General features: G+C 42.6%; 1 protein-coding gene across 5 annotated transcripts in view; it reads right to left on the reverse strand.

Annotated features, from left to right (window-relative positions):
- The window catches only part of UNC79 (unc-79 homolog, NALCN channel complex subunit), a 210,975-nt gene that overhangs the window by 54,163 nt on the left and 129,997 nt on the right, over positions 1-26,815 (reverse strand). For 2 of the 5 annotated variants that reach the window (XM_040975118.1, XM_040975120.1), the window contains exons 27-36: positions 23,729-24,015; positions 21,155-21,337; positions 20,266-20,428; positions 17,793-17,942; positions 15,985-17,205; positions 12,479-12,586; positions 8,894-9,010; positions 6,355-6,438; positions 2,776-2,878; positions 35-175 (exon numbers count right to left, since the gene is read on the reverse strand). In XM_040975118.1, the coding sequence (XP_040831052.1) occupies positions 35-175; positions 2,776-2,878; positions 6,355-6,438; positions 8,894-9,010; positions 12,479-12,586; positions 15,985-17,205; positions 17,793-17,942; positions 20,266-20,428; positions 21,155-21,337; positions 23,729-24,015 (2,557 nt within the window). The remainder of the gene's footprint in view (positions 1-34; positions 176-2,775; positions 2,879-6,354; positions 6,439-8,893; positions 9,011-12,478; positions 12,587-15,984; positions 17,206-17,792; positions 17,943-20,265; positions 20,429-21,154; positions 21,338-23,728; positions 24,016-26,815) is intronic. The other 3 variants (XM_040975121.1, XM_040975122.1, XM_040975119.1) reach the window with 2 other exon arrangements.

Consider the following 26,815-nt stretch of genomic DNA (forward strand, 5'->3'; position numbering starts at 1 on the left):
CTCACCCAACAGAACAGAAGCTGACATTCCCCACCTTCCTACAGACTGCATGATGTCCAGCAACAGCGGGGCTGCCAAGTCTGGACTTAGGTGAATGAACGTGGAGAGGACCACAATGGCCAGCCCCAGTGTTTCTTCATCATATTCTTCTAGAATGGCCCCACAGTCATGGCATCTGCAAAGAAGAAAGAGAAATTATCTCCAAGCACACCAACCACAGTTTCAGATACTCTCCACAGCTCTTTCTGGCGAGCCTTGGAGAAGTCCTCACATGGAGGAAGGAGACTGCCTAGCACTACCACCACAGACACAAAAAGAACACACAGCAGCCACGGCAAGGGCTCCTTTGACAACCAGAGAGATTGTTCCGCTCACAAGCATCTGGCCCGTGCACAAATTATTGCCAAATTAATGCCAAGGCCCTAGGGTAAAGGGCCACCAGGTAAAGTGCAGTCTGAAGTGCCAGCATTCTATATGGGCTCTACTTTATGTTACAGCTGGTCCACTTCCCGTCCAGTGCCTGCTGGTGGCCTGGGAAGAGGAGCAGAATCTAGTTCATGTGTTTGGGACCCTACACCCATGTAGAAGTCACAGGTAAGGCTCCTGAGTCAGCCTCGGCCACTGTGGCCATCTGGGAAATGAACCAGCAGTTGGAAGATTTTTTTTTCTCTCTCTCACTTAGACTTTCAAACAAGTAAATAAATCTTTAAAAATAAGATGAATGAGTGCCGTTTGAATTAATAGTTGAAGCTTCCAGTTGAGAGCTCAGATGCATGTCAAATTATTGTAATCAATAACTATATCTATTTTTATTTGTCAAAATTTTAAAAGATGTCTAAACATGAATAGAAACTTTCAAAAAAGTGTCCTATTTATAAGATGAATCTCAAGAGATGAATACATTAGAAGCCTGCAGAGTCCACAATTCATCATGAACTCATCAGGCCTGTAGGATAAAATATGCAAGAAACCATAAGCAATGGCCACCTGGTCCTCAGGTTTGCATAATTTGGGGTTCTTCCCACATGTCCTCAATGTGGTTTCCCTTAACTGAACTCAGTCACAGCTAGCCTGACATGGTGAGCAATTTACAAAGCAAATAGGAAAGCTCCAGAGAACAGCAAGGCAACCAGAGGCCCTATCACGATTGTGATCCTTCCATCTGAACCCATCCTAAACCAAAGCCGAAAAACACACACTGCTCACAGTGGGACTTTTAACATAGAGGAGAGAAATGGAGCACACACAAAAATCGACCGGCATGGCAACTAAGAGTGCCTGGACCTGGAGGATGGGGCGTAGTTGCCTAAAACGGGGAAAATGATGCCAAAGGGGAACCAAGAAGAGCCCTTCTGGGTAATTCAGGGCTCCCCAGGCGGACAGACAGGCACTGGGACAAAACAGGCATCTTCACTTCTTCAACACCAACTGTCGGCTCACGGCCAAGGGGAACAGATGGGTAGCTGCATGGACCTTCACACTGCCCCTTCTCTCTTGCCAGAAACCTGGTTCCTGAGATCTCCCAAACATGAAATCCTGCAAGACTTACAGGATTCATATCATATTCACTGAACAGACCTTTCCAGGTCAAGTATATGCGGACAGTGCAAAGTACAAGAAACAGAAGAAACAGTGCTAGGCCCCAAGGAACTCCCCGTGTGTTAGTATTACAGAGCCCACATATATAAACAAAGCATAAAATACAAGGCCATAAATGCCAGAATGAGAGCTGTACAAAATTCTATGGAAACTCAGGGAATGGCATGACTAACTGCCTAGTAAAATCAGAGGAATTCCGGATCTTGGAGCACGAATAGGAGTTTATCAGGTAGCGAAAGTACAAAGAGAAGGGCACCAATGAATCACAGAGGACAGAACACATCAGGGATATTCTGAAAAAGTTGAGGGCATTGGGGAAAGAACATGGTGATGTTTTCATAATGCAAAAGACTTTGTACCACAAGCGAAGGCATCTGGGCTTGGCCCCAGAAGAAATCTGGGGTACTGAGGACTGACAAGTCCCCGAGTTTGAGATTCAGAGGACGGACGTTGCTAGCAGGATGGCGAAACAAACAAGTGTCACCTTATTTCCACCCTGACAGTTTTATGTTTCTGTGTAAGGGATTTTAGGAGTATGACATCACTGCCAGGGATAACGAGCAAGCGATACTTTCCACATTTGTCCGACTGAAAAAAAGGAAAACTTTTAAGTGTAAACAGAAACTACTTTTGCAAGGGAACTTCAAAAAGCTCACGGGAAATGAAGTTAAAGCAGAAGTTCATTCTGTGCTAAGGAATTCTGGAATCTGGGACCATGTGAGGTCTGAAGAAGATCACAGAAAACCTATGCACTGATTTCAAAAGTTTTGAACCAAAAATAAGTTTATTTTTACAAACTTAAAAAAATTATTTTTATTTGAATGACAGAGTGACACAGAGAGAGAGAGAGAGACAGATAAGGAAAGAAATATTTCATCCCCTGGTTCGCTCCCCAATGGCCAAATGACTGGAGCTAAGACAGGCTGAAGCCTGGATCCAGGAACTCCATCCTGACTCCCCTGTGGGTGGTAGGCACCCAGGCACCCGGGCCATCTTCCACTGCTTTCCTTCTGTTAAGTGCTCTTGTGTAATATGGGGTTTCTAACACCAGAAACGCACACCAATCCTTAGAGCTATGGGTGAACAGCAAATTATTGCTTAAAACCTTTCACCATCATAGTTGACAAAACTCTGATTTCTAGAAACAAGGTGAAGAAGATAGCTAGGTGGGCTTACTTGTCCGTCATCACCGTGGGCTGCTCATCCGTGAATTCCTCAGGCGCAGGCACAAACATGCTGACTACACTGGGTGCTGACAGCAGGCTGGACTTGGTGGCACCTGGTTGGGCAGCAAAGAGACAAGCAGCAAACAAATATCAGCTTCCGGGGGTCCGGGAAGGTCCCCTTGGCCCCTCATAAGCCCCCCAAGGAGGAAGAATGTAACTTTCATTCCTAACCACACCTGGGAAATCCTTTTCGTAAAACCAAACCCAGACAGATGGTGTCTGGCTTCTGCTGGCCTGATTTTAAGAACTAGATTTCTACAGCTCCCTTTGGTTTGTGACTGAAGAAAGCAAGAGAGCACTCAAGTCTGGAAAGGAGGTGCCAGGATAAAGGAAGCAGCCTGTTCAAGGGTCTCCTTAAGCGAGCTGGAGCCCTGACCTGCCAGGAGTACGCAGAGACCCCACATAGCACTTCATCACATCACAGAGGCCAACTTTAAAATGTTACTAACTGGAAGGGGAGAAGATTCTAGAACTCCATATATCTTAACAAGAGAAGATATTTGAGCTAAGAATCTACATAGCCGTTTTTCACTTTGGAAATTAATATTGTAAGGTCCAGAGCAAGAAACTTCATGTTGGACATAAACATTTACAAATAGAAGGATCTGCCCAGCCAGCCACTCCTTCAGCATTAAAAGCTGGGTTTTGGTGCCATCCAAGGAACCGGAGGCAGGATCATGGACAACACTTGGCAGTGATGAGCACATCTGGAGAGAGGGGACGGGGGCGGGAGGGTTCTTCTCTATTAAGAAAGCCTTTGTGTGTTAAGCTTCCACCTAGGATGCTGACAGTCCATATCAAAGAACCGGATTGGTGCCTGGTTGCTGTTTTACATCCAGTTCTCTGATGCTCTTGGCAAGGCAGTGTCTGACACCCTGCCACTCTCAGACCAGATGGAATTAATGGCTCCTGACTTTAGCTTGACCCAGCACCAGCTGTTGCCACCATTTTGAGAGAGAACCAGTGGATGGAAGATTTCTCTCTCTTTAATTCTGTCTTTCAAATAAATAAAAGAGATCTTAAGAAGAAGGAAGAGGCTGGATGATGAAAGATGTTGCAAATACCCAAATGGCTGTAGGCAGAGAAAAGGCAACCCACTCTAGCTGCACAGTAATGGGTTCTTCCCACAGGAGAGAAGGCAGAGAATCCACAGTCACCAAAAAATCTGTTTCACATCAAGGAACCAGCAACTAGGAGATGAAAACAAAATCCTGTGACTTCTTTGCTTAAACTAGGTTGCCTATGTGTTTGTACCTGAGAGGGAAGGGTGGAACTAAAGCCCTGAATGGTTGAGACACTTCCATGGTACAGACTGCCCTGCCCTGCCCTGCCCTGCCCGGAACACGGCAGCAAGTCCTGCTTACACTTGTGCAAATCAGGTCGTGTAAATCCAGACAACAAGGAAACTATCTGAATGTATCTCTCTATCACTTTCTTAAAAAGATTCATTTTCTTTTATTTTGAAATGCAGGATAACATAGGGTAGGGGTTGAAGAAAAAGAGAAATCTTCCATCCTCTGGTTCACTTCCCAACGGTCACAAGAGTCTGAATGAGCCAAGCCCAAACCTGAAATTCAGAATTCTGCCTGGGTCTCTGATGCAGGCAGGAGGGAGTCCAGGGGTTCTGGGGTGTCCTCTGCTGTTTTCCACGTGTATTAATGGGATGCTGGAATTCCAACTGGCACTTTGATATGATGTGCCAATATTGTAAACAGTGGCTTAGCCAAACCTGGGCTCATTGCAGACACTCTCCAGGATCCCAAGGGGAGGTCCAAGCTTTACTGCTGTGTTGGTCAGATCCGAGACAACATTTATTTTCTAACCCTAAGAGCCTCATTAACAAAGATCTCTGATTATTTCATAGAGATGTTATTGTGAATTGAAGACAAATATAATTATAAATCAATGAATTGTACAAAATGAAAAAAATGGGTCAACTGATGATTATATAGTATTATAAACAGAGGAAGCTTCTCGAAGAAACCAAAATATATGCAGTTTAAATCCAAAACTCCTCACTTCTTAAATGGAATCAACATTGGTATGGTAAACACAATTTTGGAGAAGAGGGAGACCAGAAGTTTTTGGCAGCCCCGAATCAATCCTTACCAAATATAAATGCCAATAATTGTTGCCACAGCATCATGAAGTTCTTTCTTGGTGGAGTGTTTAAAGCAGCCACCTGCAGGCCAACATGAGCTGAGGAAATGGACTCCTGAACACCGCTGCTGAAGGCAGAACAAAGACTCCCATTCCAGAAGTGGGAAAACGCAGAAAGGAAGTCTTGGGGCTCCTCTCCCCTTTTGTCACCTGAATCATGCCAAGTCTGCACCGGGAGAGCAGAGCACAACATCTCCCGGCTGCTGCCAGAGCTTTCACTCTTGGGTCTCCCCAACCCCTCCTGCAAATACCTAGCACTCAAAGCAGACACAGAGCGACCTCAGAAACCCAAAGAGGCAACTTCTGCCAAAGCTCAACCTCAGAACTGGGGAGGTTAATAAAAAAATTCCCTTGGGAATCTTGTAGACAGGAGAAACCATGAAATGGTTTATTTGTCTCAAAGCTTCCACACATGTACACATCGGACCCCAAATGCGCTAATGCACTCCTCCAATTATGTGACAGAGACCAACTTTTCAGCTTTGTTGCCATGTTCTCATTCCACCTCAGTGGCTACTGAGTCACTAGTTTATGAACAAGCACCAGAGCTGTACTCCTCCACTCTGTTTTTAGCTCACAGAAGCATTGCCTGCCACAGATGAGAGATGTCTCACTGCATTTAACACAGGGGTCAAATTGGCCATTCAATTTCCAAGTATTAGCAAAAACCAAACAAAAACACCTTCTTTTGGAGAAATAGAAGAGGGATAAGCTCTAGAAAAGTGGGTTTGCTTTACTTAAGGGATGCAGTCTTAATTTCTTGTTGTTTTACCAATGGTAGGCTCACCTAACTTCTGAACAAGAAAAAGGTCAAAAGTCATGATCAGCTACTTTTGTCATCAATATTCATGGGGTGAATTCTGAAACTGTTCTGGTGATCTCATAACAGATCTACATTCAGGGTTCTCCCATGAGAAAGCTGTGTGGTTAAGTGTGTGGTTTCAGTACATTAGATAGCTGGAAAGAAATGAGGATCTGAACATTCTAGAAGAATTAAAAAGAAGCTGGACAATGCTCAGAAGAGTAGGTAAAGGACAATATGGAAAACAATCTGTATTAGGAGGAATACTAGAGAACCTACAGCTGTCTAGTTTACTGAAAGAAAAAGCAACGCATGTCTGTTTCCTAAAATTCAAAACATTACAGGGGAAAGACTACACTTGTTTTACATGGATCCAAGGGTTATAAAGTCACTCTTTGGGAGAGTTTTCTGTTGGTCTTGTCTGAACATGAGACACTGCAAGTCCCCAGTCCCTGGAGGCAGGTGGGCAAAGGCTGGAGCGGAGAGGCTGAGAAGAGCTCAGTGGCTGCTGGGACCCTGGGGTGCCCACAGGTCTCCTCAGCTCCCGGGGCTGTGCGACTCACTAACCTCTCATTCTCAGCGGCTGTCCCTCCAGGTCAGGGTTGAGGCACATTGGCACATTACACTGACGTTTCCCAGGCTGTATCTGTTCTGTGGATAAATAGGGCATTTCAGTCTTCAGTGTGATCAATTTCAACGCAATACGCAGTACAAGAAACAGAATCAGTTATCACTCAGGGACTTTTCTGGGGTCATTGCTACTGTTAATGATTAACATGGAAGGATGCAATTTTTACATTAGGGTAGAATTGTCTGGATTTTTACTACAAACCTGCCATTCAGTTACATACAATACAACCAAAAGCAGGGGGTATTTAAAACCATTCTGAGAAATTTCATAACTCCCCACCTCACTCCCTCCTCCCCACCACTGCCAAAAGCTCAAATCTCATGTCTCCTGATATGAAATGGGAGACTAATGTCACGATCATGAAACAAATGCTTTATGCAAATAAGTCAACACATTCTGGGAACAATGGTCAGAAAAGTCATACAGAAAACATGTGGAACTGGTAGAAGGGAATGTCATGGTTTCACTGGAGGGATGGGAACCAGAATAAGCAGGCAGGGATAGGAAAGATGAGGCAAAGAGGTAGAACACCTAGGTGTGTATGATGGAGAGAGGAAGCCATTCTGTATGGGAGCAGGAGTGTGCCAAGGTGGATGGGCCTCGACCCACAAGCTAGGCTGTGTTCTCAGTGTGTCCACGTCCACATGACCAGACTCATTCTTGTGCAGACTGAGCACTGAGTCAACATGTGTGCTTTAATGCGACGTGCCACCTGGCATCGTGATACAAGTTCTCAGGCCCTCCTGTGGGCTCCACTCTGAGAAGTACTTTTTATCAGCATGACTGAAATAAAAAATGCCTGGATGAAGTTCTGATAAGACGGGGTGATTAGAGGACTCAGAGGATGGAAAACTCAGCTGGAAAAAATTCAGACATCATATAAATGACAAGTCGTAATGAGAAACCAGAGTGACATGATCAAGAATGGAGTCTGGCTGAAGAGTGAAAAATTTAGTTAAATGGGTTATCTGGCATCATGTACATTTGTCTATTTTGAAATTGGGATTAGAAAATAATAACTCTACTGAATCAATCAATCCATCAGAATCTAGACTGATTAACTCGGGCAGAGCTGCTCACTAAGGAAAACAGCAGCCAAGTGCGACAGCTTTCAGAGCTGCCAGGTCAACCTCAGGGAGCCTGAGCATTTAGTGACAGCGGACCCAGCCGAGCAAGAGCCACTCTCACTGTGCCACACTGCTCTGTCAGCATAGAGAAAACTAGCCCTTAGCAGGACGGACAGAACTTCCTGACGCTGGCAACACAATCTCGTCTCCCTCTCTCCCTTGCCTGTTGGCTTTTGGCTACTCACTGCTTACTAGCACGTGCCAATAAAATAAAAGGAAAAAATCAAGCCCCGTAAAATATTAAGAACTGCACGAAGTTCAGGAGACTTGAAACTCCCTGTTAAATGTGACATTGGGTTTTGCATCTAGAACTAATCCACATTAGCTCTCTACCAGTTTGAAGAGTAACAAGGGTTGATGACATGCATATAAAAATATGGCTTTGAAAAAATAATCTCAAGATTGGGAGTTTTGTAGACATTGGATTTCCTGGTCATAAGGAAGAATATTAAAACAATCTCCTATTTGCGTAGCCAGAAAGTACTAACCAAGGTACTGAAAGAGGCCCAGTGTTGGCCTTTAGAGCTCTTCATAGTATTAAGCCTTTCATGTTGCACACATGGTTTGAAGGGCCTTCATGTATAATGGCTCCTAAATCTAATGACTCAGTGTTTTTTAAGGGGAAGGCAAGCACTTCAGAGGATCATGGCGGGGACAGTCTGTGCGCAGAACATGCCAAGGAAGTCTAGGTCAGGGCATGCCTGTGTTTACAGAATTCTTGTTCTTACTGCAGAACAATTCCATTTGTAGAATTAACTTCAGATACAAACAGTTTTCAAAGGAACAGACGCATCACAGCAGTCAATCCTGATTTTGACTGAGGTTGGGTGCAGCCCTTCTCACGTCATGAGGCTGCCAATGGGTAGCCCTTCTGAGTGCAGCTCACAGTCCACACACCTGCCAGCAGGTCACCACTGTCCCACCAAGGTGGCGTTTGTTATTTCTATTGTTACTACCATAACCATCCCTTTATATTTTACTTAACAGCTTATAAAATAGAGGATACTGAAAACCTGAAACATTTTTGTTTTAAAAAATCTTTTGCATCATGAAACTGTGGTTTCACTCCCTTCTCCCTAGAAAGATAATCCAATATCTGGAATCTAGTTCTTACAGAGGGAAAGTAAGAGAATTGGTCTATCTTAGAAGGGAGAACATAACACCCCAAAACACCTTCCAAGTGTCAACAGTCTTATTAATCACCTTTGATGTTTTCTGCAAAAAATTATGTGAACTAAAAAACATGAGAGGAAAAAATCTACTGTCTTAATAAGGGAGCAGAGTGGACACAGAGAAAGTGACGTTAGCTAATCTGAGAGGTAAAACAAGAAGAAAAAGCTTGACCCACCAGTGTCCCAGTTGCTGATGTTATGAGGGGCGCTAGACTGATGTTCCAGCTGCCGCTTCATTAACTGGCTCATTGTCAGAACTCCCAGGGATCCCCTTTTCATCTGTCTATACTGAGCTATATGGAGGAAATTAGGAGATGATTACTAGGGGGAAAAATCCCCACCACACACAAAGGCTCTACACACGCATACAGAATCACAATTGAACCTCCATTTGCTGCTTGCAATGCTGGTGAATGACACGAGGCTGTCCAAGTGAAACACGCTAGCAGATCCGCAGACTCTTGTGTGCCTGCCTTCACGCAGCCATGACAGCGACAGTGCCCAGTGCACAGCTTACAAAGGAATGAAATAGGATTCTTTGTTTTAATAAATACACTCTGCTGTGTTCCAACAAGAACTGAAGGCAAAGGCCACTTACTATATGGCATGTATAGCCTCACTTTGTATAGTGAGGCTTTTGTATTCATAGCTGCAGTCTTCACGCCGTCTCTATGACGTCCTCATGTATATAAGCCTGTGTGCGTAGTGTGTGTCTGTATACACACTGACATCTCAGAGTAGGATAACACATAAAAACCTCAAATTTTACAGCAAGAAATGGAATCAAATGAAATGTTTCTTGGAATCAGCCAGCCACAGAAGTGATCCTGAAACCAAAACATGTCAACGCCAAAGCCATGCTGTCTCCAGCCTCTGTGGGAGCCTCTGTCTGCTGTTGGAAAAGTTGAAGCAAATACCATTCTGTAAGTACAGTCTTGTCAACATCTTTGCTTCAGAAAATGGTGGTAATTTCTTTTTATCCTGCAGTGAGGCATTGACAAAAATTCCAACAGCAAAATGTTAGAGGCATTTCCAGATCGGAAAACAATGCAGCACATTTATGCCAGCACATCCTCGTGTAGGAACCTGGCCTGATGCCTGATGCCTGATGCCACCATCCCACCCAGGGCCAATGGCATAGCATTCCCAACGTTGCTTTCCTGCACGGCCCCAGACATTGGGTCTTTGGCATCTGTGGCTATACACACCCTTCCAAGTGTAAGTTCTAAAATCAAAGCTAGGAAGTACATCACAAAGAAGGGGATGGTAGGAACCAGGATGAAAGCATGGTCCCTGGAAAGCTGTAAATGTTACATAGAGGTTTCGCAATCATGGTACCAAGGCAGCAACTTGGTGTGATATGAAATCCATTAGAACACTGTTTTTAATGTTAATTAGCATGCTGTTTGATTAATGGTAGTCATGGTACATTTAACTACAAAATAACCAGCTGATAAGGCTGATCGAAAGAGAGGAATGTGATGAAAACAGTTGTGTCTTGGAATTCATATTAATTGAATTCAAGGAAATGACTGCTCAAGTTAATCTCTCTTTGCTTGCTGTTTGCTTTTGGTTGATTGATAAAATTTATAATTTCACAAGTCACTGGTAAATTCAAAAGCAGAAATCAGAGATTTAACCAATGGAAAAAATTCATAGTACCTATCAGACATAATCAAAGGCAGAATTAAACCCTATAGGATTAAACACATTTTCCAGTTTCTCAGTTGTTTTAAAGACTGGAGAATTCCTTGGGGCTGAAAACCCGTAATGCTCAGCTCATGGAGTGAAGCACCTGCCATTATACCTCCAAGAGCAATCCACCAAGAGCTGCTCATGGCAAGGGAAAGGCACAGATCTAATGATGCAACAGATTTATCATGGCTTAGGATTGGGACACACTTGACATATTCACTTAATGATAAATTTAACTAGTGCCAAAGTTGACTGACTTCACTTGGAATTCTCATTAGACACCACTATCTTTCTTAAGATGACATGTAAATTTGAAGAAACACACTTTCATGATTTTCAGTGTGTGGCCTTAAAAATGGCCATTTGAGGGGCCAGGGTTGAGGGGCATCACAGTTGGGTATTGATCTGAGTCCTGGTGCTCCACTTCCAACCCTGCTCCCTGCTAATGGTATGAAAAAGCAGCAGAAGCCCAAGAAGAAGTTCCTGGGCTTGTGCATCCACAGGGAATACCTAGAAAAACTCTTGGCTCCTAGCTTCAATCTGGCCAAGGGCTTGCTGTTACAGCCAACTGGGGAGTGAACCTGCCACAGAAGATCCTATCTCTCCCTTTCCTTAACTCTGACTTTCAAATAATTTTAAAAAATAATAAATCCTTAAAATGGGGCAAGTACTTAAGAAACAAATAAAAGTGGGTACTTAACATTCTCAAAGAGATCTTTTGCGATAAACAAAGAGCAATTAGATTCAAAGCTAGTTGTACTATGCTTTCCGAAAGGACAAATAACTGTCATTTGGAAACAATTTCTTGGAATGTTGATATATCTATCACAAGTGAATTTGAATTATTCTAAGGTACTCTGAGGGAAACTAAAAAAAAAAAATGAGCTAAAAAATCTATCAGAACTAGTATAAATTTCTCCATCTATCACTTAGCATCTACATGACTTGGGGCAAGCCATTTAGCTTTTTTGGACCTCAGTTTGCTCATCCAGAAGATGGGAATGAATATAATCTGCCATGCAATGCTGATGTGGATTGGAATGGATAACAATGTATGTGAACCAATGGGTACAGTGTCTGGCACTTGATGGGCATCCGATAAATGGTTGCTAAGATGCATGCTGTACTTGTGAATGCCTTCAGAGCAAGGGATATCTTGTTCACTTTTGATCCCCGTGCCACACACAGTGCCTGGCAACCAGCAGACACACAGTGAATAGCTGCTAAATGAATGAATGCATGAGGAACAAATGAATGAATGGATAATGAAGATGATGATGTTCCGTTCTACCAGTCCAGCCTTTAACATCTTTCATTTGGTTTATTAGCACCATGCTCGTTTCAAAAGATGATCAAATGAAACTTAAGTAGCTGTTTAGGTAGCATCCCCATGGAACACAAAGCTTGTGAGCATGTGTGACAAAGGTGTGCAGAAGCTGTGCCTTCGATTCTTTTTCCCTTGCTGAAGTTTCTTAACTGGTTTCACAGAGCCACACGGACGCTCCTGGGGACTTTCAATGAAATTCAGACTTCTCATAGACAGAATCTAGGACCCCAATAACAAAAGGAAACGTGAAAGCCCTTGATCCCTGTTGATCCTGGCACAGGCCAGGTCACCTTTATTTTCTCATTCAGAGGGAATAGATTAAGTCACAATTTTGGAGTCAGTAATGCATTAACTTTCTGACAACCTCAATAAAATGTCTGTGGAGAAGGTGATTTGAATTAAATGAAGATTTTTATGCAAATTCTATCATAGAAAATGTTTTCCATCCATCCCAAAATCAGCTCCATGTTTTATGTATAGGCTAGTAATATACTAAAATTCAGTGATTATTGAACAAATAGATTTCTTGCCAATCAGTAACCATAGTGATTTGTCAAACACTTGAGACACGGACACAAGTGGCTAATGGCATCTCTTAGGCTAACAGGAAATAACAAAGAAGCTAACACATTCGTTTTAAAAAGTGAGAGAAAAAAATTAAAACTCCTAAAGTTGATAACAATACAGCAGACAATGCTCCAAAATCAATGTGAGACGCAACGATCACCAGAGATCTTACTTGTCATGGAAGAATGGCTACTTGTTTCAGGCACACCTGCTTCTAACGTAGGTGCAGAGGAGGATTCTCGTGGCATTTCCAAAGTCGAAAGTCCTTTCGCAGAAGGATCTACAAACAGAAGCTATTATTGAATCTTTCCCTTCAAAAGCATGTTGCAATCTTCATATACTTTCTTTCCTAATAACTGTTTTAATGGAATTACATATATACCAGATTTCCAGTCCACGGACAGCTGATGCCATATTACACTCTGCAGCTAAGGGCTTGCTTCTTGGAGACTGAAGTTGACACAGTCCCAAAGCCAAAGCTCAGCATGCTCAGAGCAGAGCCCTTGACCATGCCAACTCTGTTTCATCTAACATCTACAGCTGCTCAGGGTTCATTCCCCCTACCTCTACCTCTGTCCTACAATTTACTACCCATCACTTCTAACTCAATTTACACAGAAAACTGCACTTCAAGGAGGTTTCCAGGACCCTTTTCCCTTCCCCAAAATACAAACAAAACCATTGGGTCAAATGACTTTCTTAACATAACTACACAGTACCTTGTCCTTAACCTTTTCCAAACTTAGCCACACAACAGTATAACTGTTCACTTGCCTTTCAACTTTAATAGCCAGAAGTAACTTAACAGCAGAGACTACGTCTAACATAAATGCTCACTGTCAGTTCATATTTTACATTTTATTAGGTAAGCAAGACACATTGCATTGTTTTCTTGTATTTGATCACGGTTGTATCTGCAGTGGAATATTTCCTGTGTGTAATATTATCCTATTGGTCTATCCACAATATTAATCTATCAAGCTGATTTAAGTAATTTCTGACTATTTTTGAGCACTTTCTGAAAAGTTTGATGGCCTGTCGTGGCAGAAGTTCTAAACAAACTTTCTTATTGTTTTCAGCAGTATTATACAGTAAGAACTCTTGCTACCTGGCAGCAGTATTATACAGTAAGAACTCTTGCTACCTGGCAATTAGGATTGTGAGGGACCCTGGTTCTGCCATACTGTCATTCAACAAGCTTCCCTCTCCCACAAATGGCTTAAAGTTTTCAATCTTAGTAACATGTCAATCCCATCTTTCTCTTAGGCTTGACTGTTCTTTCTTGCCACAGAGCAACCCACCATGTGTTCATCCAAATATATAAATAAAGGATGCTGTTTGGTTACTGGATAACTATTAAGCTCATTCAACTGTCAGAAATAAAAGGAGCTGGGCCAGGCACCATGACCTAGCAACTAAAGTTCTTGCCTTGGGCGTGCCAGGATTCCATATGGGCACCAGTTCTGATCCCGGGGGCCCTGCTTCCCATTCAGCTCCCTGTTTGTGGCCTGGGAAATCAGTCGAGGACGACTCAAAGGTTTGGGACCCTGCACTCTTGTGGGAGACCCAGAAGAGGCTCCTGGCACCTGGCTTTGGATTGGGTCAGCTTCAGCCGTTGTAGCCGCTTCAGGAGTAAGCCAGCAGATGGAAGATCTTCCTCTCTGTCTCTCGTGCTCTTTGTATATCTGCCTTTCCAGTAAAAAATGAATAAAATCTTAGAAAGGAAGAAAGGAAGAAAGGAAGGAAGGAAGGAAGGGAGAGAGAAAGAGAAAAAGAAAGAGAGAGAGAGAGAAAGAGAGAAAGAAAGAAAAGAAAGAAAGGAAGGAAGGAAGAAAGGAAGGAAGGAAAGAAGGAAGAAAAAGAAAGAAAGAAAGAAAGAAAGAAAGAAAGAAAGAAAGAAAGAAAGAAAGAAAGAAAGAAAGAAAGAAAGAAAGAAAGAAAGAAAGAAAGAGAGAAAGAAGCCAGTGTGTTGTCTCAATTGGCCAATCCTCCCGCTGCAAGTGCCAGTATCCTACATGGGTGTTGGTTTGTGTCCCAGCTGCTCCACTTCCTATCCAACGTCCTGTTTATGGCCTGGGAAAGTAGTGGAGGATGTCCCAATGTACCCCTCTGCCCCTGCACCCTAGTGGAAGACTAGGAGGAAGTATGGATCAGCTCAGCTCCAGCCATTGTCATCATTTGGGGAGTGAACCAGAGGAAGGAAGATCTTTCTATCTCTCTTTCTCTCTATAAATCTTACTTTCAAATAAAAATAAATTCATATTTATTCCAAAAGAAAAATCAAATAACTCCTAGATAAGGACCTGTAAGTAAAAGTGTCTCAGCATATTCTTTTCTCAGGAATTTCCCCCAAACCACTGCGCAGACACATGCACTCTATCTCTGTCCTGATTTGCCTCTATTCTATGTGGGCTGCAATTCTGGCATAACAACCCCATTCACAACATAAAATGAGAAAGCTTACAGTGAATTTAGGACTTTGGGTATGATTATTAACATCCTTTCTACTTCTTTAAATTTTAGAAATTTACTTGAGAGGAAGATAAAGAGAAATCTCCCTTCTACCGGCTCACTATCCAAACGCATACACAACAGCTTGTGGGAGCTAAGTGGGTGGTGGTAATTCCCTGCCTCAGCCATCACCTGTTGCCTCCCACAGTCTATATTAGCAGGAAGCTGGACTCAGAAGCCAGAGATTGAACTCAGGTACCAAAATGTGGGACACGGGTGTCTTCACCAGTGGGCCAGACACCTGCCTTTATCTTTCAAGAAACAAATTTTTGTAAAATAAACACCAAGATTCTTGAAGCCAGGAATTTTTTCTTCAGCTTTCAATCTTTTAGTTATTAAGCCATAAAACTAGGATGAGACCACCAAGAAAGTGAGTGTCTATGAAGACGGACAACTGACCAAGAGGGAAAACTCCAGAACACAGACTCATTGGGGAGATTAGGAAGAGTTGATAAAGTGACTGCACAAGGAGCAAATGAAGAGAGCATGGAATTCTGAAAGCCAAGTGGAGTGGAAGGCGGCGACTGTGCCAAATCTGGCAACTATGTCAGAATCCTAATGGGCCTCTGCCACCCCTGTGGAGGGCACAGAGTTCTGGCTCTGCAGCAAGGGCTAGCCATAGCAGCCATCTGGGGTACCACTTAGAGGGCATCTGTCTCTCTCCCTATCCCTCTTTCATTCTTTCTTTCCTCTCCCTCTCTCTCTTACTCTCTCTTTATCTCCTCTGCTCACTCTGCCTTTAAAAAATTGTTTTAAATCCAAAAGGATTATACAATAAAAATCTTAGTCACTGTAAGCACACTTTGCTTTGTTAGATCTATGTCTATCCCTCCTTTAGACCTGATCTTAGTTCACACAAGTTGGACAGGGGAAAACATGTTGAAATGATATTTAGAATGTCCTGATCTGAAGCAACCATTGCTTCTTTCTGCCAAGGGTGGTCAAGAATGGACTGCTGAATTTAGAAACAAGTATAGAAGAAGCATTTAGGAAGCCCGTGGACTTGCATCTGATTGCAACATTCTCCCCAGTAGGACGGATTCAGAGTGGTTGTGAAATGATCATAATGGCACACCCAGAAGTGATTCTATTCAGTACCAATAACCTGCCAAATGCCATGTACACAGACTTGAAGCAAGGCTGGGAGGAACAAGGGATACCGCTCACCTGGATCCTTCTGCTCTCCCAGCTTGTCCAGAATGTTGAAGGAGATATCCAGGTACTCTCTCTGGATCGCACTGACAGCAATCTTTCTCTGCTTTCTCTGCCTGGGGACAATCTGAATCTTGAACTCTGACTCCTCTGTCCCATCCTCTTCCCCTTTCCTTTCGGGATTCTGTTCTGTGTCAGACTCGGCGCTGGTATCAGGCTTCTCACTTTCTGCTGGGTTCTCAGCATCCTCTGGAACTTTGAGGAGGACAATCTTGGCCCCTGAACTTGGCACCAGCCCACCAGGCCTCTCCTCCTCAGTGCTGGGCTCAGGGCTCTCGTCCACCGACATCTGGGGGAGGGCAACTGACTTCTGCAGAAGGTCTCGCTTCTGCTTCAGCGTTAAAGGGCTGCCACAGGAGAACTCCTGCCGCTCCTCTGGCTTGGACAGTTCCTGGGAGTCTGTTGGGTCTTCCAGGGCTGCGACAATGACATCCTGGGTGCCTGCTGGCTGGCTGTTCCCTGAGTCCTTGGAAGCAAAGTCTTTGGAGCAATCCTCTACACTGACTTGCACAAGAGGGGTTGTGCTGAGGCTGAGGACAGATGGCTGGCTGGGGGTGGAGGGCGAAGAGGTGGTGTTTTTACTGGAGGGACCATCATTTCCTTGCTTCCTCACCTCCTCCTCTTCATCGCTCTCAACTATTCTGAGAGGGGGAAGGGGCTCAAAGACGAGAGAGTCACTGTCGGATGTGGAGAGGAGGGAGTGTTTCTCTGGGCCGGATGTGGAATCTGAGGACAAATCTATGAGATCCAAATCTTCTTTAGGGGCTGGCTTACCTGGAGAGTCCACCTTCACCTCAAAGGTCTCCATGCAGTTCAACCGAACTTCGGGGATTACCGGCCTCCGTGGTTCCTGAAGGCCCTCCAGAGCAGGGTTCTCAGGGATCTCCATAGGGTCGGGCCTCGTGGCTGAGTTCTGCCTAGAACGCGCATGGTCACTCTGTCTCTGTGTCAGATAGGCCACCTGACCGGGAGGCTTGTCTATGTCACAGCGGTCAATACAAGACTTGCGGCGATGCTCATCTAATGTGAACAAGAGGGAATCTGCGTTCCCTATATCAAGAGACTTTTGCTTTAAGGATCGCAGCTTTTTTTTCTGAATGCTTTCTTCTCTGACACAATGTAGAAGGCTGTCTTGCAATGTGCCCGTGTCTCTATATTCAGCCAGTTCTATTTCACCTAATTAAAACAGAGAAAGCTAGTACTATTTTACTTGGAGTTGTCATCTTTCTTTTATAAATCCCTCGTACCTGGGCATACAATTGGCATAAGTCATGATCACAATCCCAGATCCATCAGAACACAAAACCAACTTTCTGGCCAAATTTTTGTAACATTCAATTTTATTTCAAAAACCAGAAAATGTTGGAGTGAAATAAACCAAAAATGACAATTTAAGGTCTGATTTCAAAAAATCAGGCTTTGGACTAATTCCTCAGCTCTATTCATTCATACACGGCAGAGAGGGATTTTCTTTTTGGCTGAGGCAGATCTAGGCAACCACATTTGAATTGTGTAGAAGAGAAGCAAACGTTTTGCAACAAATCAAATCAAGCAATGGTCCTCAAAGACGATCATGACACTAATGATGTATCTGTCCGTTCACGTATATATATAAGCAGGTATATATATACACTGTGCATACATAGATATATAAATCAACAGTATTAAAATGTGTAGTAACATAATAAAATTAAGATTTCACCCCAAACAAACAGTAGAGTACAACATTTCTGCATAAAATTACTAAGAGAAAAAATTCATACTTCTCTGAACATTCATCTCAACCGGCTGATATTTCACCATTTTGCTGCCGCCTATCCTTTTCAATCTTGCAAAAAAAGTTTGAGACTCTTTATGGCAGGGTCCAGTAGGTGTATCATGAATATCAGATTCATCAAAAACACTATCTTCTTCTAATTGGGGAGAGAAAGTCAAAATTACACTTAAGAGGTTATTCTCTCTTAGGCTGTGTCTACACAAGCAATTCAGCAAAAGCATTTAGAAACAAGGCGTGCACTGATTTCAGCACCAGCCCCAGCCTAGCCATGGGCTGATGCTTTATCCAGGCAACAAATGACCTAGCAAAGCCACTTGTTGCAAGATTGCCCATCATTTTTCATGTGGTACTTGGCAGCATTTTTAAGAGAGGCATTTCAGGATTTCCATAGTGCCCTCCTGGAGAAAATTTCCACTGTACATACAGCAGGTGGCACACAGACGCCAGCTACTTTATTCCAAGAATCCATGACACTGCTTAAACTTGCCAGCAATGGGTGTCCAACAGGTTAATTTGGCCAAAGGAAATCAAATGTCATATGTTGCGAGTCTTGCCCTTTCCAAAAAAAAAAATATATATATATATATATATGCTTCCCTGGGATTTGGGAACTGGCATAGACACAGCCTAACAGTACATGCACCTTATACTGTGTGAATGCAAAATACTGTACTCTACATTGGGTAATGAAACACACAACACACAGAAAAAGCTCAGAAAAGCCACTGGTCATCTCAAAAGCTCCACAAATGATCATGGACTGAAAGAGGAAACAAAGGAAAAAGGAAACGGAAAATAACATTTCCTCCCATTACAGCAAGACCCTTCTCTGAGGAGTTCGTCATGTGTGATGATTCCCAAGATTTCCAGAGAGAACCTGGTGTGTTCGTTTCCATGGCCTTGCTTCTACCCCTGTCTGACCCCTTGGCAATCAAACACAGCCCCCAGAACCCAGTCAGGAGCAAGGGACTGCTATGCTGCTACCCATGGAATTCACTCAATGGATTTTCTTCTTCCATTCTACCAAAAGTCCAAAGGCACCCAGCCAATGGCCAGAGAAAAAGCTATTAAAATGCATTTACCACTACAATAAATGGAAATAGGCTACTACTGGAGTTAAATATTACTGGAATTTGTAATAACTGTCCTATATTTATGTCTACCTGTGTGACAGGTTATGATAAGTCAAAGTTTCTTATAAGGAGGGGAGACAGACATGAGTTTTTAGGACAGATCTTGTTCCCATACACAAGAGTCAGCAAGTACAGGAAACTGTAGATGAAATAGCCAAACCAGTTTATTTAATCAAGTGAAAAATAGGTCTTAAATATTAAAATGGATGTAAGCTCCTTAGGGAACTTCTACAGAGATGAAAATGCCTACTATATCCCCGTACTTGTATGGAAATGCAACAAAATGTTCTATTTCATTATTCCTTTAAAAAAAAAACTCCTTTGACATACAGATTTCCAAGAAAGTAACTGCTGCTTTCATTCTACGCCTCTGTGTGACAGAGACATAAAGACCACAGATAGCACTTCCTGTCCAGAAAGGTTTATCTGGGATTGGACCAAACATTCTCACATTGACAACATCCGCAGCTTGTCATAATCTGAACTCTCTGAGACTAAGATCTAACTCACTAGCCTAGGTGGGCTTCAGGAGGGATCTGATTGATGCTAGAACCCACACAGCCTGGTTCTCATCCGGGTGTCAACGGATACCCTAGATGTATAGACCTTTCAGCAACAAACCAGAGCACATTGGATATACTCCATCCTGTGGAGACACATTTAGGGCAGTCCCACCAAGCCAGCCAGAGCCAACACCACCAAGGCTCACCAAGCACTCTGCTTTCTCCTTGGCCAAGGCTAGCTGTGCTGGAACAGGCACTAAGGAGACACCTTCACCAAACAGCAAGGCTATAATTTTACTCTAGCTAAAGTTTTCATTCTGCTGCCTTCTAAGAGGAAGCTCTTCATAGAAAGGGTGTCAATACTGGAAATAATTTAAATCTAAGCAGCACAACTGTTTCACCTCTGCTGCCTTGAATTAGTTCATTTTGCATAATAGAGCCAGGAGGAAGGCACATTGAGGTTCTATTCAAAATCTATGAGCACCAAGTTCATGGGCAAAGTAGAGACCTACAAAGGAATGCTCCACGAATATTTCCAAGATTCAGCAAAAGGCTTAGTATTGTGGCTCAAGCAGCAGAACTTATTTTATAAAATTATCTATTAGGATAGGGCTTTAGACACATACTGATTATTTCTCTCAACTGTTCAATTAGAACATTAGTAATATTCATGGCAAAGTGGGAAAACTAAAAAAGTAATCAGTGATTTTTTTTTTTTAGACTCCAGAATGGTATCTGGGGGTGTTTTCCTATCTCTCAAAACAAACACACAAACACTGTCGTCTGAGCTCAGTTTGGGGTGGAATTCTAAGATGGGAAGTACCTTTGTCTTTCTCACTGTATCTGCTGATGTTACTGTTGTCACTGTACAGAGGTCCTGCAGTGGCGTGGGGCTTGCAGCTATGATACTGTGCATTGAGGGTATTGACTGTGATGTGAATCAGGTGCAGCAGGATCTTGCTGATCTCACAGTCTCGGTATGGATACTAAGCAAGGAAGTGGAGGGAGAGAAACACAAATGGTTAATTCAAAGTGTAAGTCAGTCCACTTGACCAGGCCAGATATTTTTTCCAAGACTCTGATTAAAACCATCTTTCCTCTTGCCCTGAACCACTGGCTTTCAAGAAAAATATCTGGCAGGAACATTTCACGGGTGAATGCCCTTTCTTATTTTCTGGCAAACTAATTCATACTTAGATAAAATATGAGATTGTGAGCATAAATAGTAATCACCGAAAATGCCCTATAATTCATTATTATTTTTTTGCTTTAAATATTTTTAGAACATACAATAATATGGTCTCCCTTTTCTATTTTTATTTCACTAGCTGTTTGCTTTTCAACACTAATTACATATCATGAGTATTCTTCTGAAGGTCAAAGCTTTATCCTACAAAATTCTCAAAGTCAGTCTCCGAGGATGTTCTCTTAAGAGAACACCAAACTGTTGCTGAATTACTGTAGTCATAGGTTTCATGGAGCTTCAGGTTCTCAATTTATATATCTACAGCAAATATAAACCATGTACTTAGAAAGACAGAGAGAAACGTGGGAAGGAGCGCAGAGAAAGGAAGCTTTTGTATCTAAAACGGCACAGCCTTGCTTTATCAGACAGCTGCCTGCACTGACAATCACTAGTCAGCAGGTTCTCCGAGGCTGCACTCACCAGAAGAATTGTCCCATCTCCAAAAGCAGTGACTGTGGCGGCTCACCTTGTAAAGGATGACAAGCAAGGCCTTCAGCCACATCTGCCGGATGTGCGGTTTTAGGGACCAGAGGGAACAGCGAGGTGGCTGCTGGAAATAATGTCGCAGTTGAGGACAAGAGCAGTATTTGAGCACCTGAACCACCAAGGGGAGAAGGTGTTTTCCCAAATTAATGTTATAGTCCATAACCTGAAATAGAGAAAAGATTAATAACCACAAGAAAAACCACCAGTCTGACATAGAAATCACAAAGAAACATCTAAACCACCCCAGCCAAAACAGAGGCAAAACCTTTGTAACAGCCTTCTCGCAAAACAGCAGCTGCAACAGCTGTACACGTTGGTGAAAAAGTTCATCCTCACAAGAAATGTTAAAAGCCTCTAAATGAAAATAGCTTTCATCTCCTTAAATATGCATACATCTATTCCATTACTTATTGAAAATAATGTTATTTTACTAGTATAAAACCAGACACACTGAAAAAGTATGGTGTTAATAATTGGGTGGGGAAATGAGTATTCTCAATGACCGGTGGTAAGAATGTAAGTTATAAAATCTTTCAGAAGAGCAATCTGTCAAGTGGCTCTTATTCAGAAGGAAACGTACACACCCTATAATACAGTAATTTAATATGTCATGACAAAATAGCCAAGAAAGTGTCCCAAGATGTATGTATAAAGATATTCAGGCTGGTTTTGTTTAAAAAACAAACTGTACACTTCAGACTGTAAACAGTCTCCATGTCAACGCTTTGGGATTAGTTCAGTAACATACTCTGTGTATACTAGCTACTAGCTACGTAGCCATCAGATAGGATACAAACGTGTTTATATCCTAGGACCTTCACAATAAAATTTGGTTTAAAAAGGTTACACTTATATGTGTTTGTGTCATCCCATTATTATAAAAAATGTACATAATGTATCCATGGATATAGGTAAAGTATATATGCCTGTTAATTTGAAGGGGATAAAATACTCCAAAATGCTGATAGTTATTTCAGTTCTGAGTTTTATGGAGTTTTTCATTTTTATTTTCTTGCTTCTATAGCTATGATAACCACACACAATGTAGGCACAGAGAGTTGGGTGAGGGAGGGAGGGGGGGAGGTTTTCATATCTGAAACTGCACATCCTCGCTTCATCACTGAGCATGACTAGCAATCAACCCATTAGCATCCTCAGCGACAACTACACGCATATTGTTCCATTTTGCCCCTCTGTGGTCATTATAATATAACCCACTGGAGCCAACTGATAACAACAGCTACCATCTATTAAGTTTCCACCACAAGAAAGGCACTGATGAAGGTGTTTTGGCAATATATGGTGTCCAATTTCTCAAAAAAAAAAAAAATCTGTATTATCAAATGAGCAAGCAGCAAAAGATGCCCAAGGCCACAGAACCAGTCATAGCCACAAGGCTGAAATTCAGACTCACTCCTCTCTGCTTCAGGCCCCACAACTCTGCAGACTGGAGCAGTTATTCCGGAGAGCGAGAATGGCAGCACTGCTCATACCCCATGATCAGTTCTTCTGTGTCTGGATCTACATCACACAGGACTTCTAACACTGGCTGACAAAGCAGAAGTGCAAGGATGCTCACTGCTGAACTGCTTGGAGCAGTGAGGATTAGAGGCAATGGAACCCAGCATCAGTGCAGAAATGGGGAAGCAAATGGGTGGACGGTGCAGCAAAGCGCACAAGACAGATGCACCAGGAAAGCCCTACGCTGCAGGATGAACTCAACTCCCTCAAAAAGTAAAGGATAAAAAAGAATCACAAACAAACCCCGGTATTCCTTCACTGTTTCATGGTTGCCGAGTTTTCAGTACAGCATGATGAAAACGACTAGGGACAGGTGGTACTAGCTGCATGATAGTGTGAATGTACTTGATGCCGCTGAATTGTATACTGAAAAACAGCGAAACTGGTAACGGGTATGTTACAATACAAATTCATCTTCTCACGGTACTGCAGAATAAAACTCCCAAGAGCATGATTTATGCACGTTTGATTTTTTTCTGTCATCTTTCTGTTCAGTTAGAAGATGACCAACTTCTCAGCATGTCTTTCCATGGCCTTAGTTGTGTATCTCTCTTAAAAAGACACCAGTTTCTTTCGATTAGGGTCTAACCACAGGACCTCAATTAGCCTTAATTATCCAGCTGAAGGTTCCATCTGTAAATACAATCACTTGGGATTTGGTGTCCATGTAGGTTTTAATTGGGACACTAATTCAGTCTATGACACAGAGCTAATCAGTAAATAAGAGTACCACAAGGACACACGAGACCTGCTTCTAGGGTGTATACACTTTTGCTGGTGTTTAAGACGCCTGTGTAAGGCTGGCTGTCTACCTCCAGTTCCTGACTCTGGAAGCTTCAAGCTTCAAGCTCACTGTCTGTGATCTCCTAGTCTATGTCATCCAACCTCAAGGATACTCGTCTTTTGTCTCTACTCCACCACCAACAACCACCCCTCATACACACATCTGCCTGATATCAGTTAATCTGCACAAACTTTTACATGAAACAAATGTTGGCTAACCTAACGATGCACAAGCTGTTATCCCACTTACTTGGGCAATTCCTGCGATAAATGCATTAAAGCAAGTCGACAGGCGCATCTTCTGCGGTGCAATCATGAAGCAACCTTCCTGTTGGTCATAGCCCAGCAGGACATACAGGTGCCGCTTGACTGTGTTGAAGGCCTTTGCGCTGCTGATGTCCGACTCAGCACTGCTCTCATCCTTGGCCATGAACTTCATGAGCACAGTGATCAGCTGATGCACTGTCTGGTGGTCTATCCCTGCATCTTCTGGGAGCAGGTCCTTGATAGTATTGTCATTCTCGGGAGACTGTTGTCCTGCCGGTACAAGATAAGTCGTCAGCAGGCAGTCCCCCTAAGTTTAGTTTACATTAAAATCCCATTGAGACAGCCTTTCTGCTTCCAAAAATTACTTAATGGTTCTTTTCTAGGCAAGAAACTTTAGGGCACAATATAGCCAACTAAGAAAAACACAAGTCCAAAAGTAGAAGTTACTGCATTCATCAACCAAGAAACTGGGGAGAAACAAACGAACGGAAACAAAAATCAGACACTAAAAAGCAAGGCTTCCCTCCAGAAGCAAGGCAGATACCCATATCAACTTTGCATTTAGTACATTGTTAATATCTTAACAAAACTTAATCCTCCGGAATAAAGGAAATTTCCTTCAAGTTTTGTAAAAACCACACACAAAAAAATTAGTCTAGAACCCACTGAGCATAAAAGCATTCATTGGGGTATTTTGCTCCAATTATTACCTCAATACAGTTTTGCTTGTGAATTAGCTAGTGCAAAAACAAAGACTTTCCTTTTCCAAATCTTGAACAACAGTACTCTTTAGAAAGTGAGAGTCAAAATTATAAACAGCAAATCAGAATCCCTGCTGTGTATAATGAGAAACATGCATCAGGTAAGGGACATGGACAACAAGAAGCATGGACTTGTAGAAACAGAAAACATCGCATGAAGGTGAGCTGGAAGTTCACATGGAAAGAGCAGTATCCCTTAGCCCCAGGCTCCCACTGATGGAATAAACGCATGGTCCTAAGCCACTCCCTGACACTGACTTCCTTCTCTCAAAGTCAGGAATCACATCCTGTCTGCCTGCTTTGCCTCTCCTGATTGGGCTGGATGGAGGAGCACTGGGACAGGAACAGAAGCACTGGTTGCCCTTCTATATCTACTTTTCAGGATTCTTTTTCAATTAACTAAATTGAAAACGAAGTTATTGCCAGATGGGTTAGAAGAGCATGCTACATTCTCATTTTTCACCTTGCAAGGAAATGTTCTACTAAATGATGACCAGCTTTGGTTAAAATCAAACAATTCTTGGTTACATCTGTTAGTACAGTATAAAGGATGCAAAAGAAGAGAGTGATTTGCATCCATGAATTCTTCAATGAATGCAGCAATACTGCAATGTGCGAGGATACAGTCAAGAGAAGAAAGACACAAGAAACCTTCCCTTTGAGCAGGTGCTCTGGTGCATGTAGTTAGGCTGCCACTGGGGTCCCAACTATTCTACTTCCCATCCAGCTTCCTCTGAACACTCCTGGGAGGCAGAAAGCAATGGCTCAAGTGTATTGAGGCTCCTGCCACCCACACAGGAGACCAGGATGGAATTTTAGATTCCTGACCTCAGCCTTGCCAAGCCCTGGCTACTGTGGCAATTTTGGGAATAAATCAGCAAATAGAAGATTCATTTCACCTCTCCCCCACCCCCACCATACAATTGTCTTTCAAACAAACTTCGAAGAAAACTGTTGCTACTGACTGTAGAAATTAGCTGAACTCAAGCCCTAACACTTATTTCTTGAAGCAATAACATGAGGGAACTATCAAGTTCAGATCTGACTACCCAGACTTGCATGCAATATTAGAAAGTCTGGTTGTCAAGTTTCCTCAGGCAACCAGGAGCATGTTGTGAGAAGGCATCATCAACAATGAGGGATGATACAGCAGAATCAATTTAGCCTAAGAGCCTGCAGTACTCACACAGGGAAACCATATAGCACATCTCAATACAACTCCAGGACACTAGCATTTTCTGTCTCCCAGAACCTGGTCACACGGGATTAAATACATGCAGTGTATTTCAGGGAAATTTCTCCAAAACCTGTTCAAATAAAACCTAAGGACTTAACACAGTATTTCAAATGCAGAAAGCGATCAATAAATCGTTAATATTATTGATTAGGCACATATCAGAAAACAAAATTGATTTATAAACAACACCATATTTCAATGGGAAGTCAAAGGGGGAAGTGGGACTTTAGTGATTAAATTAACTGCTTGGAATGGGAGGTTTGACCAAAAACATTATCTTTGAAAATTCTTGAAAACCCTAACAAGCTCAGAAATATACATTCTCAGCATTAAAAACATTGACTCTTGATTCTTTTTCTCTTCAGAGTATTCTTTTACAATTTCAAGAACACCATTGCTTTGGACGGAGAATGTGATTGTGGTAACAGGTGACGGCTGTTAGAGATTAATTTTCTATAAAAGCTTATTGAAGTTCTCATTTTAAAGTGAAACAAATGCCTACAATATTTTTTCTCGTGGCTTAGATTTCTAACCTATGAAATTCCTGTAGCTGTCTTAGCCATACGGACTGAACACAATCAAGGAGTTTGGTTTTACTCTTTCTACAAAGAAAGTGTCCATATCATTATAATCATGGAGGCAGAATTATTCGTTGGTTAACTTGGACATGGCCTGAGCTCTCCACAATCTCGTCTCACAGTCATGTCACTGATTAAAACACAGAGCTGTAAGATAGTGTTGTTCACGTGTATGATTTGAAACGAACCAGGAAGCCTCAGGATCTGCTTTCCAAGGCTTCTCTACTACTCCACCAGCATGCTCAGCCTTCTCTAAGATGGCCGCAGTCAACATTTCCCTCAGCTTTGTGGATCCCTGCTGGTGCTCCCTCCACCTTGCAGGGGGTCTTCCATCCCCTCTCTCAGTTTGAAGCTACAGATCTGGCTGGGCCCTAGAAATCATTCTACCCCCACCCTCCTCTCACCAACACAATCTACATACGTCCACCCTCCTCTCACCAACACAATGTGGTCCCTAAATTCTAGGACTTTTAAAAGACAAGAAGGGAGAAAGG

This window comes from Ochotona curzoniae, unplaced genomic scaffold (genome assembly GCF_017591425.1).
Source record: "Ochotona curzoniae isolate NIBS_2020 unplaced genomic scaffold, NIBS_Ocur_1.0 contig_2688, whole genome shotgun sequence".
Taxonomy (NCBI): domain Eukaryota; kingdom Metazoa; phylum Chordata; class Mammalia; order Lagomorpha; family Ochotonidae; genus Ochotona; species Ochotona curzoniae.